This window comes from Dipteris shenzhenensis, chromosome 4 (genome assembly GCF_047967505.1).
Source record: "Dipteris shenzhenensis isolate YYH24624 ecotype China chromosome 4, Dip_SZ_1.0, whole genome shotgun sequence".
Lineage (NCBI taxonomy): Eukaryota > Viridiplantae > Streptophyta > Polypodiopsida > Gleicheniales > Dipteridaceae > Dipteris > Dipteris shenzhenensis.
In genome coordinates this window covers 25,593,948-25,612,465 of record NC_141599.1, presented here as the reverse complement: position 1 = coordinate 25,612,465, position 18,518 = coordinate 25,593,948, and the positions used below count along the sequence as shown (strand labels likewise).

The 18,518-nt window shown below is 40.6% G+C and overlaps 1 protein-coding gene across 1 annotated transcript; it reads left to right on the top strand.

Annotated features, from left to right (window-relative positions):
• The first annotated feature begins 15,839 nt into the window (after positions 1 to 15,839).
• Positions 15,840 to 17,071, top strand: LOC147902642 (chitinase 2-like). Its single transcript, XM_087373908.1, has 2 exons — positions 15,840 to 15,936; positions 16,065 to 17,071. The coding sequence occupies exons 1-2, from the start codon at positions 15,840 to 15,842 to the stop codon at positions 17,069 to 17,071; spliced, it is 1,104 nt and encodes a 367-aa protein (XP_087230034.1).
• The last annotated feature ends 1,447 nt before the right edge of the window (positions 17,072 to 18,518 follow it).

The window sequence follows — 18,518 nt, the reverse complement described above, 5'->3', positions numbered from 1 at the left end:
TGGGCAGAGTACTTCTAAGTGCAATGATCTTTGCAAATCTTTGGCAGCAATGGAAGACATTCTATTTTTGCTATGGATCATTTAACTTAGTGAATGAAGCCATCCTTGTCCCCAGAAACAATGCGTCTTCCATTTTGTCAAAGCATGCTCCTCACGCATGATTCAGCGCACATGTAAGCAAGATTCTACTTTCAAATCACGCATGACTTGATTTCAGATTCCACCATCACAGTCTTGTTGTGGTCCATCACAATATCAAGCCATTGCTCAATTGGACGGAAATACATACATCTAGCCTTTTAGGATGGGGTCTGCTTTCCAAAAAAGAAAAAATCACCTATGATTTGTTTGTAGTGATAACAACACACCTAATTCAGCTGCAAATCGTCTTCCTCTTTATCATTCATCTCCTATAGCCATAGCTTGCGAGCTCATTGGAGCTACCAAGTGGAACACATTCGAGATCCCTTTGTCGCATGCCAACTTAGGCTTGCAGAATATTGATCTTGGGCTTGTGCGACGAACAAACCGGACGGCTTTGCTTGCTCAAGGAACCCACAAACGAGCTTACCAAGAACAGACATCATGGAGGCACAATAAGATGGAAAGAATTTCATACATACAAACTCTGGCGTCCCAATCGTTTGCCAATTCTTGTCCAAAATACGAACAAACATTTATACTCACATGTTCCCAAAACTAAGAGCAATTTCCTCACATTGACGCTTCATTTTATGTTGTTCAAGTAGTTGTGTTGTAATAATAACTAGGTTTATGCCTTTGCTTTGTTATGTAGTTCATTTGATGATGTGGACTGAATACTTAGAGTATGCAGAGTTCTTTTTTACAGTTGTTCTAATGTAATTAGGGGTGTGTGGGGTACTCGTTTTGATAAAAATCTCTCTCTCTCTCTCTCTCTCTCTCTCTCTCTCTCTCTCTCTCATTGTTTCATCTTTAAGTTTCTAAATGTATCGGACTTTACCAGCCCATATTTTATTTTCCATAAATGTACTTTAGTCTTGCAAATACAAGTTCGTTCTTCCTTCATCCGAATTGCGAGTTTCATCCAAGGCTGAAAGGAATTCATTCTTATTGTTAGTTTTTTGTTCATGTCATTGCATGTGAAAGGTTGGTCTTACTGGAATTGCATGGAATGCAAATCCTTGTTCTCTTAGTGATGGCTACAAGCGCCACCTTACATTGGTTACATAGCTAGTAAGTGTTGCTAAATCAATAAGCCACACGACTTTCATTTGTCTTCTTTTTCTTGCATATTCGTGTCTTGGAGTTGCTCGTTGAATCTTCAAAGATTGTCATTGTAGATTTTTTTCCACCATGATGAAAGCCACTTGTGTGAGAGGAGATGAATTGAATGTAGTGGGTACCTTTCTTAACCAAGAATTGTGGGTTTCAAGAATTAAATCTTCAGTAGAGGGTCCCATTACGGGGCAAATCATGAGCCTTAATTCAAAATTTGTTTGGTGCTTCTCTTTCTACACATGATTTCTTGCTCGCCAAAATTTTATGTGTATAGTATATCAATAAAACGGGAAAGCCTCTCCTGTATCTCGTTTTGGAATACCTTCAGTACCGAGTACATTGATTCATCTTGACTTCTATTTTGTCTAAAATGACATAATTTTATGTACCTATGCAAGTGCCAACTCTCCCCTAATCAAATGTGGTTATATGATATATCCAAAGTGCCATGTGCAAAATGCAAATTTGTATGTGTTATGCATATACTATGAATGCAAATTATTTTGTGTTTGAGTGCAACATGCTATAAAACCAAGGAAGGGCACGTTCTTTGGTCTTATCACTTTTGGAGAGAAAGCATGCCAACTTTCCCCCCGAACAAATATGTGGTTGTTTATGTGCTATGTGTCGAGTGAAAAATACTTTCCAATTATCTAGCACATCTACTGTCATTTTTAATATTGAATTTCAAGATGACTTTTGCAAAGTGCTATGTGTGGAATGCAAATTGCTATGTGCGCAAGGAAGGGCATGCTCTTTGGTCTTAGAATGCAATCTTCTTTCTCAATCCAGCTGCGTGCCCAAATCTAGTTTTTGCTTTTGGCACATCATGTGTCCATTGTAGTAAATTTGAGAGGGGTGTGTGCGCGCGTGTATATTTGTGTGTGTGTGTGAGAGAGAGAGAGAGAGAGAGAGAGAGAGAGAGAGAGAGAGTCCTAGTATCTTGTTGCTCTCTAAGTTTCCAGTCAAGACAGAGGGTCCACATACCAAATAAATAAGGTGGGGGGAAAGAGTTCTCCATGAGATGCTTGGTGGGTGTGTAAGTGCCTCACATAGCAAAGCTGGCTCTCAAAAAAGAGAGAGAGAGAGAGAGAGAGAGAGAGAGAGAGAGAGAGAGAGAGAGAGAGAGAGAGGTGGTCATACTGACATGTGTGGGGGATAGAGTGAGAGAGTAGGAGGGGTGTATGAGAAAAAAAATAAAATTATGTATATATATATATATATATAGATAGATAGATAGATAGATAGATAGATAGAGAGAGGGAGAGAGAGAGAGAGAGAGAGAGAGAGAGAGAGAGAGAGAGAGAGAGAGAGAGAGAGAGAGAGAGAGAGAGAGAGAGAGAGAGAGAGAGAGAGAGAGAGAGAGAGATTGGCACATTGACATCTTTTGGATCCTTGTTGGGTACTATGGAGACATTTTCTTCCATTAAAGTTGGAAGCCAATCCTTGGAGGGTCTCATAGAAACTTTTCAAGATTTCTAGTCAGACATTGAGTAGTATTGTTTTCAATGTGGAGTCTTGTCTCCTTCACAAAGTCTAGGATTCTTGTCTCCTTCACAACTTCTCAGATTTATGATTATGATACATGCTACCAAGTACTTGAGAAAGAAGGTAAACCTTCCTCCAAGTCCTGTTTCTAACTTTGATAGTCTAGAATGTGGTCCCTTCCCGATCCTTTCATTATGGATTCGTTTAGGATGAAGATGAGGTTAGATATTCAATTACCATAGAAATTAGTTTCGTTGCAAAATATGTGGATGTGAGTTGGTTCATGCCCTTCATTACACTTGTCCATTTCACAAAACAAAGACCATGTGAGTCTTTGTGAGCACATTCGTCGTTATGGAGGATAGAGGAGTTTCGTGATAATCTTCTACATTAACATGTGATGTCAGAGAGGGTTTTCAAAAGGAAGATCATTTTAGATGTGCAGTTAGTAAATAAGAAGGTATGAAGTTGTGCATGGAATTTGTTATATGAGATACGCTTATAGACATTGAAAATATAATCATGGCACATGGATTCCTATGAATTGTGATGTAGTGGACACAATACAGATAGAGATACATATGCCAAAATATGAAAATACAATGGCTTGAGGTTACAAATAATTGTAGCTTGAAGCATATTTTGAGAATATGTTGCTATCACCTTTAACAAGAATTATTCTTTATATTGAATGAAAACGAAGTAAAAAGGCGACTTGAAGCAACATCAATGCTCGATAAATGGAAGCCTCCTTGTATCTTGGCTATTCATATTTGATTGAAAAAATCAAATATATTTTCAAGTGTGACATGAACAGTGAATGCATAACTTAACAATTTCTAGATTTATTGCCTTGAGTTATTATTATTTTTTTGTATGTTGAAATGTAAATTACTCTTGGAAAAGTTTGTCATGCCAAAAGATAGAAAATATATTCTCAAGCTTTTTAGTTTCTAATCATGGTGGTAATTTTGAATTTTTGGTCCTTCAATTTGTGATGGATAACTAAAACATTTGTCGACCAACTTTTTTTTAATAATTGTATTTAGAGAGATTTAATTTTGTAAAGTACACTCAAACTATTACTAAAAACTAAAATATCTATTGACTATTTTAGAGACCAGTGAAACTTTTAAATGAGTCTAGAGTATATACATGATGGGTTGAGGGCTTAGCGTAGACCTTATTGCATTCTTTACCCACACAACACCTTCCTCATTCTTCATTTCATTTCATCTTTTGTCGACATCTTTGATGGGCACCTCTCATGAAGCATACCACAAATTTATTTTCACGAGTTGATGGATGGCTAAGTCATGCGGCTGCTTCTTGATGGCTTCTTCTTGGCCATTTGTGTGTTGTACCACTACACACAAACTTTGTACCAAGAACTCCGGCACCACTACTTGGAGACCGGAATGGTGTTGTGGTGACCTTGAATGTAGTGTGGTAAGCCCAAAGTTCTATGTGCAACTTTTGATCCCAACCATTTTGGTTGCCCTTGAATTTCTTATGTAGGATTGTTTTGAGAGTTTTATTGGTTGCTTCAGCTTGACCATTCACCTTGGGGTAATAGCCCATTGCCTTCGTGTGCTGGATGAGGAAATCCTTCATCATTATGGTGATAACTAAATTAATGAGGTGCCCTCCTTGGTCTGATATAATTTCACACACACACACACACACACACACACACACACACACACACACACACATATATATATATATAGAGAGAGAGAGAGAGAGAGAAGGGAACTACACAAATGTGCTATTGGTATTTGAGAGTAGGATGCATGATTGGAAAGAACAATTATTATTGGACTTTATTAACTAATAAGTTGATGAACCATAATGAAGCTAAGGAGACTCTTATATTGTCTGAAAATTATAATGTCAAAGTGCTCAACTTACATTATAATGTCAACATGTCTCAACTTACATTCTAAATATTTCATGTGGTCTTTCTTAATGGTACATGCATTAATGGTACACACCTGATAGAAGCTCTTTGTGTGGCTGAAAGTATTCTCGTCCTCTAGCCCTTAAAAAGCATGGAGCTTCACCTGAATCCTTGGTGGCGACATCATCTTTACTTGGCTCTCTTGGATAAAGATGTGGAGCTCAAGTCTTCCAAGATATGGAAACTCGCCTTATCAAAATGAATACCATATGCATGGTGAGATTGATTCATTTCAAGTAGAAGTTGAGCTCAACAAGGCTCAGTGAGCATACTAGATTGCCAAGCAGAAGGAATTATGTTGCACCCATTTCCTTAACGATCAAGAGGATGAGCAAAAAGTAAAGCAAATGCTGAGCATTGTGGTACACCAACTAGGAGTTGACTTGATCATCGAGCCATTATAGAAGTTGAATCTTATAGAAGAGGAAGGCCCTTGCACAGGTAAGATAACCAAGCACTAGCATGAGTTTAGGAGTGGTAAAAATGTCTATTCACATGTTGCTAATAACAAAGTGTGCTTGTGTGGTAGTGTGTGCGTAGGTGGCATTGATGATGTGGCATATTCACATGGCTTGATGACATGGAATTAATGATGTGGCATGTGATGATGTGTTAATGATAGCATGGCATCGTGAATGGACTTGATGCTATAACGCTACTATGTCCCATGATGACTTGGCAAGTGGCATGGAGCTGATTGCACTGCTAATTAGGCATTGGTGATGACATTGAAGACATGTGGCCTACTGATGTGGCATGGTTTCATGTGTCACAATCTTAGCCTAGCCTACCATATCTTTACCTTACCTATTTGCCATGTGCCTAGGTTCTATGTAGTGTCCTTGCTATGTAGATTATTTGTTTGATTGAGGTAGACTTGCTGCTACGTTTTGTGCTACTTTGTGTGTAGCTCATTGTGGTTGTCCTATGGTTGCTTTTATTTCTTGCTTCGTCATTGTGTTGACTATGTCTTTGCATGTGCACTGTGCCATTGTCTTGTTGTAGCTTGTTGTTGGCCTATTGTCTAGGAATAGCTTGCATTGACCTTGCAGGTAGGTTGGATATTGTGTAGGTCAATATCTATTAGTCTACCTGCTTTACATGTAGTCATTTGATCTAGTTTGCTTGCTATGTAAATGCCTTGTTCCCTGAGTAGAGGCTTCCCTCTATGCTACACTTGAAGCTTGTTGTAGAGCATCATGCTATTTGTAGGAGCTATTGTCTATGGCCCTGTGTCATGCTTTGCTTGTATGCTATAGCTTCTATGAAATTTGACATCAAAGTTGGTGGTGAGTGTGTCACAGTTGATCTTGAGTCTTTTTAGGTGTGTGTATCATAGCTATCATTGTGCATAGCTAGGCACTGATGTGAGATTGTCCTTCATTGTGTGGTGCTGTGTGCCTAGCAAAGATGCTCCTTTTCCTACAACCTTCATTTTGTCCTATGAGATTTTTAAAAGTCATGGAACCCTTTAAACAAATGACAATATTGCAAGTTAAAGAACCAAGGATTGTCTCTCAATATTATTCATCACAAGGGCTACGAATGAACAGGCAAAAGGCAACAAGAAATGGAGATAAGTGGTGCATCTTTTTCACAAAAGAAAAGCCCTCTGTCTCAAGAAATCACTCAAGGAAACCTCATTGAAAACATAATCACTCAAACTAATAAGAGAAGATCCAACTAATAGAATCAAAAGATTTCTAAATTAAAATGAGATGATATAAAGCTCTAGAGGTAGACCAAATCATATGGACATGTGAAAGCTTGGGGTTTGACACCTTCATGCCATTGCCAGATGTAGAACCTATTGTAGACAAGGAGGATGCATAGACATCTGCAATATTTGAAGGTCATTACGATCTATTAAGAAATGCTTTACATGTGGGCAACACTTTTGCCATGAATACTGAGACCAATAATGCAAAGGGTGTAGAGTTTTACCTGATTAGATGCACTGTAGTAAAGATGCCTCATGAAGGAGGGCTTGTGCCTTGACTAAAGCAAAGGGCTTATGCCTTCATGAAACAAGGTCTCGTGCCTTGATACTAGATAGAGCAAGGACTTGCACTCTCATAATGATAGAGCCATTTCTTAATTTGGAATGGACCTACCCACACATGATGGAGGCTTTTCTTCATCACTCCAAGTGGGGCAGTGTACAACAACATGAGCATCACATATTTGAATTTTTCGTTCTTGATGTGGGGGTCATGCCACACCAAGAAGAGAAAGGTGTGATCATGCCACACTTTTCTCCTCTACTAGGTTACGCTTTGTATCCAAGATGCTCTTAGAATCAATCCAACACAATTCATTTAGTTGCTTCTTGAGGGCTTCTTCTTGGCCATTCATATGTTGGATGACCTCTCTCAGGCTTGGTACAAGGAATTCCACTAGTATGCCTACCTCAAGCCAAATGCCAATCGGATTGCAGTGTGTTTGGTTGTGACCTTGAATGCCATTCCGTAGGCCTAGTGCTAGTTAGAAGTTATTCTCCCAAGTGTTTCAATGCTCATTTTCTTGAGCACGTTGTTTGTTGACTTGGACTAGCCATTTGCACAAAAATAGTACATTGTCTATGTTTTGTCTTGAATCAATAGTTCCTTTGTCATGATGTCAATGACCAAATTGATGAAGTGGACCCCTTTGTCAGACATGATTTTAATGGGACACTCAAATGTGCAGATGATATCCTTATACAAGAATCTTTCTATGGGAGCAAAACATTAAGGCCCTACTTCCAAACCAAACGATGTTAATAGGGATTGGCATGCTCTCGATTTGGGCATACTTAATTTAATTGTGAGCCTCAACATGTACATAGTACACTAAATATAAAAGGGAAGGTTGGAGAGTGCATAAAACTTAAAATCATAGTCAAAACAACTTTTTGATGGAATCTTAAAGAGTTTTGTAGGCATGGTCAAGTTTTATGATTTCTCTATGGTAGGAATGCAATGGTCAACTAAAGATTATCCTACAACTTCATCCAAGTGAGGTGGTCAATGATCAAAATGCAATCCGAACAAGAGATTTGGTGGCTAGATGCATTTGAGTTAACATGGATATTTGAATTTGGATTTGGTAATAAAAAATGATTAGAATATTTCAAAATAAAAAATGAGTTAGTTTGGAGGTGTCCAAAGAGTCACATTTATTTTTGGAGTTGTTCCTTTAACAAACAATACCCCAATTGTGATCAGTGGTCATAACTATAGTGTGTAGCTTGAAATCGAGGGCCATAGATCTAACCATATCGAGTGGCATCTAGCTGATCTCAAGACCATTAAATGTATGTATATGTATAATGTATCACATGCAATAGAAACAAGCCATTCTCATCCATCATTGCATGAAAAAGAGAGTTTCACAAAGGTGGTCTTGCAAATCTATAGAGATCGATCAAACTAAGGTGGAAATCATGATATTCTAGGGGGGGAAAGATCTAGCTTGGAGTCTAATTCCTGAAAATATGCTTGAGAGAGTACACATTTGTGCTCTTCACACAATGTCATAATAATTGCAAAGATGGTGCACTTGTACATCATTGATGCATGAAGATTACAAAAGATGAGGAAAAATCTAAGAAAATAAGCAACATGCCATGTAAACCAAGCATTGGTGTTGTTAAGCCTATTAGATTTCTTTTTTTAAGAAAAAATAGGACGTGATCAATCTTGGTGATGAGGTTGATGTATGGCAAAAGTTACACAATGCCTATTGTGAATGAGGGAGAAGGGGAAAAAAGGATTAGAAAAGTCTTGAGTCTGTGAGCTCGTGATAGCTTGGCACCTTTGCTACAAAGGAAAAGGTTTAGAGAAGTGATGCAAAGGGTTTCATCAATGCTATGAACAACTTTTGCATCAATATGGAGATCACTTGCCAAAATAAGCATTTCAGATAGTACATGGTAAATCTATAACATTATTGCAACATCCTACAATGTTATGATGCTATGTACGTCGCACTTTCCCTATTGCAACGTGACACTACATTAAAATTATTGCAACATCTCTTCTAAGCACAATTTGTCAATTGGATTTTGATGATTTTCTCGATTTTGAGTTTTTGTGTAGGATTTGAGAGCTTCTAGGAGTCCTATTCTACCTATTGGAAATAAAAAATAACAAAAAACACATTCGAGAAAAAAAAGAAACTTTTCTATGATGCGACAATTTTGGCCTTCGTAAGAACTCGAGAATCACCCAAAAACATCATTTCATAGTAGTTTTCTTGGATAACCACCTTAGCAATCCTCTAAGCTAGCTTCTACTATGATTTGACAACACAAAACACCAAAAAACAACTCACATTCACCTCAAATGCTTCCAAAACAAAGAAAATACCAACCACTTCCTATTCTCCAAAACCAACACCCCTAATTAAGCTAGAAAGCATTAGGCAAGGCAATGGGTAGATAATGGAAGAAGGAAAAACGCAATGCAAAAGCGTACCAAGCTATCCTACGGTAGTGGCACCAAAAATGTGTGGCCTTGACGGTTACTCACGTGTCAAGGGGATGTTGTCGATACATCGGTGAACTCTACTCCACTCTACTCTGGGTTGGGAGCAATGCAAGTGCTTGTCAGCTCAATAGTGTCACTCTAACAATTGCAATATGATTCCACAAGAGGGGAAGGAATGGGAAGGAAGGGAGAGAGAGGGGGGGAGGAGGGGGATGAGAGGAAGAGGGAGTGGCAATCACAAAGGCAGTACAAGGAAATAAGAAAACACTCCAAGAACTCCTAGAGAAAGAGAGAGCTTAAATTTCCAAAGGTGCAAACAATAAGTGAAGACTAAAGTCAAACTTTTGGTCTTATATATATCTCACCTTTTGAAGGGAGGGCCAACCCTTTTCTCATCCTTCCACTCTCTTTCTTCTCTCTATTTACAATTCACTTGGGACTGTTTGGGTCTAAGGCATACTCTCCTATAAAAGCTACTCCACGATCTTTATGAAATTTGCAAAAATGTACCGATGTCAAACTGGCGCCATTGTAACCAATGCAATTAACAATATGTTTTCAACAATAGGTGTCAAATGCAAGTCCCAGTGCGAGACTTTGAGATGTGGTCCCCCAAAAAAGGTAGGAGTGGAGAGGTTTGCATTTTTGTCTCATAAGAGGTGCCTAAAAAATTATATGATCAAGGTGTTCTTATCAGAGAGGGAAATATGGATGGATTTATGGCTATGTGACTCCAGTATAGGTATCTTGAATGTGTTTGCCCTTGCTTGTAGACAGTAATGCCCTAGATTTTAGAGGAGGGTGACTGAGAGCCTCCCCAATGTGGACTCTTGGATTCTTGAGGTGACTTCAACAATCTAAAGTTTGAAGAGTACAAATAGGGCAGATCCTCTATTTTAGATAAGAGCACATGGGAGTAGATTATTTTGGTGATCTAAAGCAGGACTTTAAGTGAGAGGTAGAGTCTAGTAGCCTTTGTTTCTCCTTTGGATAATAGCAACATGATAAAATTCAAGAGAGGCTAGACATGTTCTATGTGGATCATTGGGCGATGCATAGGGGGATCCACTAGCATTTTGGCCGGTACCACAATGTTTAACGATCCTCCATCTTGCTACACCTCTTGCTACACCTAGAGAAGCGGCATGATGCCTTGCTCCAAGAGGAGGTACATCAGGCTATTGTAGAGATTTGGCAATGGCTCGAGACTCCATCAGAGGAGGATGGGCCTTGTGGGTAGTGGAAGCAGTTCAAAGGAGCAACAAGGAGCTTCAATCTTAGGTCCTTTGCCGATGGCACCTCCTACAGGAGTGCAAGATAGCATTGAGATGGGACCTAGCTTACATAGGGATTTTCAAGCAATGGGACTCAAGTTCTCAGTGGCTGGGTATAAGTGCACACAACTTGACCTCTTAGACATGGAGATTCATGATGTAGGATTCTCTGATCACTCTTCACAAGCACAATGGGTATAATAGGGTGACTAGATAGTTTTTTTGGACCACTAGGCCTTGATCAACAGGGACATAGTTTGCAGAGATTGAGAGAGGAGAGTGGATAGATGCACTTTGACCCCCAAGAGATCCTACCACATGCCTTAATTTGTTTTAGAATTTTGAGGAATATCCCTAGGTTCATGTAGCCCATGAAGATGCTTGGGCCTGCATCTCGACAATGGTCTCTTCGAGTATGAGTAGGTAGGTGTGTAAAAAGTGTGAGTGCAAAGAAGAAAATAGCACAATGGTGGAAACTCAAAAGACAAAAGATATCCAAAACATGGGAGAGAGAGAGATATTATAATCACTCAAAAATGTGGAGCCTTTCAATAGTAGCAAACTCCATAGATATTAAAGGATAGCTACAATGAGATACAATAAGATAAGAAGCTCCTTTTGACAAACTAGTGAGAACCTCAGATAACCAAAAAGGAAAGCAACATAGAAAGGAACAATCGCTACTCAAAAAATTTTCAGGCCATCCTTCACCCTAGCAAAATATTTAGCCCTTCCATGATAGAAAACCACCTTGAAAAAATACAATAGCAACAAAAGAGCTCCTTCTCAACAAGTGGCTATTTTAGATACTACGATGAATCAAGAACTATGGCCCTTCTTTAACCTTCAATGGTCTTGAGAAGAGGTGGGAATAGATGCCAATAGAGTCTTCAATGAACCAGGTCAACTTTTGAAGATTATTGAATGACACTGTGTCTAGTACAATCTTCAAAGGACTAGGGTGACATCTCAAAGTGTAGCACTACAAAAAAAAAAAGCCTTTTTTGGGTTTCTATGCCAACCTTGACAACAAGCCTTGACAAAAACATAAGCCAGTAGTACTATACAACCATTGACTTGAAAATAAAACTCTCAGGCTAGATTAGAAGTTCCTAATGGAAAAGAAGAAGACAAAAAGAAAGAGAGTTCCCATGGGCTTTAATACCATTGTAGAAACTATGAGTGCAAAGAAGAAAAGAGCATAATGGTGGAAACTCTCATTAAACAAAAGCTAACCAAAACATGGGAGAGAGAGATTATCACTATCCAAGTGTTTGGACTTCATTCCACACCACACACTTCAAATGTGTACTTATACAAAAATAAGGATTAGGGTCCTCATCCCTAAATTCTCAAGCTTGCATCTCATTGGGATGGCCAACACCCACTCACCCATGCACTTTCTTGCTAACATTTGAAAGGGATTTCGAATAAGGTGGAGGAGCCTTTCACCAATGAAGAGCTCTAGGAGTTCCCCAAGGCCCTTCCTCCACAAAATTTCCCTAGAGAGAATGGACAAACACCATACTTCTTTAGGTACTTGTGGGAGCACACCCACAACCCCCTTTGTTTAGCCTTTTAGGAGATTTCTGTATTTTGGGTTCTCTTCTATAGTCTTTGAGTCATGGTTGGATTTGCTTGATCCTGATGGAGGGAATAGGTTTGACTTTTTTCAATGGAGAATGATTACCCTTCTAGATAGTACATACAAGATCTTAGCCAAGGTCTTGAGTTTACGATTGCGTCCCCATCTAGTGGATATCATTCATGACATGCAGATAGGTTTTCTTTAGGAACACAACGTCTTGGACAACATCTTCGCCTTTTGGGAGGCACACTAGATTGGGTTAGGGAAGAGTCTTAGCATCTTGCAATCCTTCTCTTGGACTTTGAGAAGTCTTATGAAAGGGTGGACTAGTCTATCTTGGAGGGCACTTAGGCTTCTTAGACAAATGGATTAGAGGAACCTCGAGCTTGTATGTAGGTAGTTCTAGTGAGATGCTTATTGGTGGCCACACAAGCAAAGCCTTCTCTGTCTCTTGCTTGGTTTGGTATGGTTGCCACCTTGCCCCTTTCTTTTTTTTTTCATGGCTGAGGCATTGGGTTTATTTTTGCAATCTCACAGATTGCAAGCCTCACAAAGATGAGGTTTCCAATTTGGCAAGAGGATGAGATTTTTGATTCATAGTTTGTGAATTACATGGCTCTTTATGTGAAAGGCTCAGTATTGAGGGAGACAAAAAGATGGATGGGAGTCTAGATTCACTTCAATGGATGATCAAAGTAGTGGGTTTGGTTGGGCAAGGAGTGGTCCATTGACCCATCATTCATTTTGAACCAAGATGCACCTCCGTGGCACCTTTGGCTTTGGGAGGGCCATCCCCTTCATAAGGTCTAGTGGGATTTGGGAGAGTGGTTTTGTCCTTCTAGAGTAGGCTACTCCAAGTACATGGAGGAGGATGCCTTTTTCTTTTACATGACATGTATTGGACAGTGTCGGCATCCGGAGGTGATGGCATGAACCCCAACAAGAGAGAGACATTAAGCTGAGCAACCAGTGCCTCAAGAGGATAGATCTAAATTTTGGGTGTAGCTATGGTTGAGCCGGTGGGTTCTACCCATCAGCCCATGCCTTAACTAGGTCCATGTGGATGGAAGGTTCCACCAATTCGTTGATGTAGTTTTTGAGTCGGCCCCTTATTGCTTATGGAGCTATCCTAGAGCACATAGGATCTAGCTAATGAGATCTCTTTAATTAGTGGCTTGGGTACAGAGGATCAAGAGGGATTTCACTTGGGGCATTGCGGCATGGTTACCAGAGGGGGATCATGCCTTCCCAATTGATGAGGTTTCCCCAACTTACAAGATACAAAGTCAGAGCATCCTCAAGATTGAGTTACATGAGACCACCCCACTTGCTTGATACCACCCCTCCCCTCTCTAGAGAGACAGTGTGGCTAATATTACACTGTGGAACATCTAGGTAGCAACATGCTGCATGGTGATCGGTGAGCATTTTGTTCCACTAGTGGCCACACTTGTTGCCATTTAGGAAGATATCATTAATACCCTACATGCCACAAGGGAGCATGGGACATAAGGATTTACTATGATCGTCAAAAGGCAAGAACATTTCCGTAAGGCTTGCCCTGCAGATCCATTCTATATTTTCATGCCACGAGGGATTCACTAGTTGTGTAGTTCTCCTACTTGACTATTAGCCCTTGTTTTAGAGATTCCCTAGGCAGTGAGCTAGGTTCTCTTGAAATAGGCAAGTCCCTCTTTGGCCAATTTTCTTTGTTATGTTTCCCACAATCTACTCCTCAAGGATTCCTAATTTGTAGGGCTATTTTTTCTAGCATTAATGGAGAGTTCTTTTCTTCAAAAAAGAAAAACAATACTCTCTCTCTCTCTCTCTCTCTCTCTCTCTCTCTCTCTCTGTCTCTCTCTTGCAAGGAAAAAGATGGTTTTCTTTATTGATACAAACAGGACTTCTTGCATGTTCCTAAGAGATATGAGCTGAAAGGACATATTACAAGCCAAAACTGGCTGAGAACAAACCTAAAAATAAGGTAACTCTTCAAAACAAACTTGACCTAAAAAAGGAAAGTTGCTCCACACTCAAACATGCTAATAAACTAGATAATCTAGATGCATCAACATTCTTCTTCCTCTCTTTCATTTTCCCTCTTGGGCTAACATTTAATGCAATCAAAGTTTGGACTACTACATTTCAGAGTCTACTTCTCAAAGTAATATCATATGTGGCCTTACCCTCTTTGTAGTAGGTTGATGAAGGAGTCTTGTCCCCCATCCCAGCCTCATCTTGTGTAGGCATATCCCCTCCTCAATTCAACTTTTTCTCTCTTAAACATTTTTTCAACTTGTGCATTCAATTCAGCCTTAAGTCTCTTATACAATTTGGAATTGTCTACTCCAAGAATATCTGTAGTTGTATTTGTTATTGGCTATAGGAAATCCTTATTCCCTTGATCTTGTAGTATAGTAGGTATCAATTCCTGCTCCCCTTAATTTTATTTTTTAGACAAAGACAACAAAAAATGATAGCCTATGGAGGCCTTTTGTCCTTCTCACTAGTATCCCCTACAAATACAACCTCTTTAGGTGGGATGGTAGTGTTGACTAGATTTTTCCCCTTCCTCCAATCCTAATAGGAAAATGGTTGTAGGTTAGTCTAAGCTTGACCTTTAGCAATTTTTCAAAGTGGATAGTCCTACCCTTTCTTGAGATTGGAATTGTTTAGCTTCCTAAGTTATGAAACTATTTGGGCACGCTGAAAATGTGTTCGTTGTGAGAATTCAAATAGCTCCTCCTCAAAGCTTGGAAGCTTGTCTCACATTTGGCAATGCATGGGACTTGCAATGTTTAAACGAAACATTTTTCTTAACAAATACCAAAGCCCTACCAAAGCCTTCAACTTGAAAATCTTAAATATTGTTACTGAAATAGAATGTAGGTTTCAAAAGCTTCTATTTTCAAATTCAAATGTAATTTCCAAATTTTGCCATTCACCTGACGTGTTTTTTGTTTCCACACATGCATCCACTCACACACCTGTGGCCAACTATGAGGGGCCAATAGCCCATGGCCTAAGCCTTGAAAGAAGAGGCAAGAACACTCGTGGGCACACACCCATGGTCGACCTACGAGGGCCAACTGTTCATGGGCTATGCCTGAAGATAGAGGAGCATCCTAGCAAGAATTGAATGCGGGGCCAGCCAACTGAGGCAGGCATACTACCATTCATTTGACATTAAACCGTGAATTGAACGCGGGCAGCCAGCTCAGGCGAGCATACTCACAAACCATCTTACCTATCATTCATCTCGTGGCCTATGCCTTGAAGGTAGAGAAACATCCCAGCAAGAATTGAACGCGGGGGCAGCCAGCTGACGCGGCCATACTACCATTCATCTGACATTAAACTGTGGAGACATACTGACTTGAGCATGGTAGCAAGAATTGAACGCGGGCAGCCAGCTCAGGCGGGCATTCTCACAAACGGTCTTACTTACCATTCACCTGGCATTAAACCGTGGAGACTCTAGCTGCATGCTTCTCTATATATATCCCATATTCAAAACCGTGGGCTGCTGGCGGAGAGCACCAAGAGATCGGCGATAGAATTAGTATCTACAACTAGAGCTTGATAGGAAACGGCCATGGCCGGCAAGAGCGACGACGATGTAGAGATACCTGAGAGCTAATTTGAAGAAGTGTGGGATCCTACTTCTGATCGAAGTGGTTTGGCTATGGTGACGCTGATCATCTGCTCCTTCTGATCGAAGTGGTTTGGCGATGGTGACGCTGATCATCTGCTAGAGCTTCACTCTCACAAATTACTTGCAAGTGCAATTCTCACGCACCATGCAAGGAACGCCAAGTATTTGGAAACATCGTCCTTTGAGCTTCTTGATGTTTCTCCTTCCTCTCTTCATAGTTACTGGTCCTCAGATCGTTGCAGGTATTGCCCCCTCTCTCTATTTCACTGATCTCAATCTAATCCATTTCGAGCGTTTTGAGATGAAATTGAACCTGCGCTTAGTTTCGTTCCTTTGGTCTGAATGTTAAACTTCCTGTTTTGAGGTACAGCAAGTCTGGATCATAGCACCTGCGGTAGATTATACATCGCAAAGCAAGGGGATACTTGCTCATCCCTGGCCTCTGCTGCAAATGATTTTCTTCGTATCAATCCTGTCCTTAACTGCAGCTCGATTCAAGTGGGCGAACTGATTTGCCTGGCGCCCTGCAGCTCGCATGTCGCACGGAACAGGAAGGCCGGGCTCCTTGCGGATTACATAGGGGGTATCAGGAAGCCAATCAATCTTTCCGATGTGCCAATTAACAATGATATGTACCAATTCCTCATTCTCGCATTCGCAATCGATGTAAACGCGAGTGGAGTGCCACAAAATGGCACGTTTAGCCCGTATTGGGTATCGCCCATAACTCCCGAATCCGTGGCAGCGATGAAATCTGCGCATCCTAACTTGAAAGTGCTCATGAGTCTAGCCGGGTACAGTTTTTATGTTGCCGCCACAGGTGCAACGCAATTGGTAAATTGGTATGATCCAGAGGATCCAAAGGCGTGGTTGAAAAACGCACTCGAATCTGTCGGTTCTCTAGTCAAACAATACCATCTAGACGGGATCGATATAGATTACGAGACCTTTCCGGAGTCAAAAACGTTCACCAAATTGATCGGCACGCTGATCAAGACACTAAAGAAGCAGAAACGGATCAGCATCGCAACGATGGCTCCATTCGAAAGCGTTGTCCCCTATTATCGCAAGCTCTACCGCCGTTATCACGAACAATTTGACTACGTCAATTACCAGTTCTACGCGAACAATTTCTCGACATCTGCGGAGTACACGCGAGGCTACAATGAAGTGTCGAAGATCTTTCCAAGAAGCAAGCTGCTTGCCAGCCTTGAAGTGGGCGGAAGGGGGCTTAAGGCGGATGTCTTTTTCGAATCCTTCAAAGAGCTGGAGGAGGAGGCGGGATCAGTGCCAGGCTTGTTCCTGTGGGCTGCGGATCATTCAAAGCTGGAGGGATTTTTGGTGGAGAAGGTTGCGGAATGCATTCTGCAGAAGTGATGATTCAAACCTTTGAGAGCTGGATTCATTCTTGTAGAAGAGAACTCGTACTGTTTCTTGTAGAAATGGGCAGAAACGATACTTTCTTCGTCGTCAGTGGACACTGCGCTGAAGCATCCATCCCCGCTCGGCCGATAATCTTCCTCTTTCTCTTCTCTTCTCTTCTATGATAATGATCAATGCATTCTATACAAACTTCCATCATTAATGCATTCTATACAAACTTCCAAGGAACTGCATATCTGGTTCTGGTTCTCAATCAATCGAAATAAGTCATCTCGTCTCGCTCACCCATTTCACAAAGAAGATAATCTCTCTCTCTCTTCTTGGATGTGTTGAGTTCAATCCCAGGATTGACATCTCATGACCCCCAGTTCGATCCCTAGATCGACATCTCATGACCTCGTAAGGGCCTTGCCTTGTGGAGTGAAGTTAAAAAATTCTTCTCTCTCTCTCTCTCTCTCTCTCTCTCTCTCGGGAATCTGCTTAAATGCTGAGTTTCCGTATTGAATTGTCAGTTGTCACCTCGTTCTCTCCATGAAAGGTTGGGGTCGGCGGAATCAAAATCTAAACCATTGGATCAAATTTTCTTCAGAATGCTACTCTTGTAGCTCGAATTATAATCTTACACTTGACCCCCTCCCCAAGCATTTGACAGTTGGGACACGTGGGGTAACACCTCTTTTTTCCCTCTCAAAAAATGGCTCATGCACTCCCGCCCACTCTCCATTTTCTTAGCGAGAAAGGGGAGCTCCCTCGCTTTCCCTATTTTTTACAGGCCCCTATGTACATCATGAAGGCTTGCATTGACATCTCTATAAGTAATGAGGGCCTTTCTGTTTGGTTTAATCATTTCTCAAAAGATTTTCCCTTAAATTCTAGAGCACGTCCCATGGAGTCTATCTATGTTACACTCAAGAGAAGGTTTTCAAAACGAGAAAAAAAGATGTCAAGGCTCAAGTTGGAAAGGAAGATGGGGATGGTTCCAGGAGGCTTGAATGTGGTGCTTGCCTTGGTGCTCAATACGACAAGTGGCTTTGGGGTGTCCACCTAGCATTCATGCCACACTTCAGGTTGACGGGGGTGAAGCCACATGGAGATGGCCATGTGCAATGACACTCAAAGACCTCTCACCTAGAGGTCAAACAAATTCAATAAAAAATATATGGATGCATTAAGACACCCATGTTCACCTACCGCCACTTAATTGCCCCCAAGCCCCCCTCTTGTGAACTAACTTGGTGGTCCATTCACTCCCATTGGCACATACTGGGGCCTCATGCAAATATGCCCTAATAGGTCTACAAGCTCACATAGTAGATATGATGGAGGGAAGGAGTCTCTTACGAATGTCTAATGAAGATCAACAGAAGGACTAATAACATGCCATAAGAGAAATAGGCATTAAAGGAAATCATTATTTCCCACTTATTCTCCAAATGACATA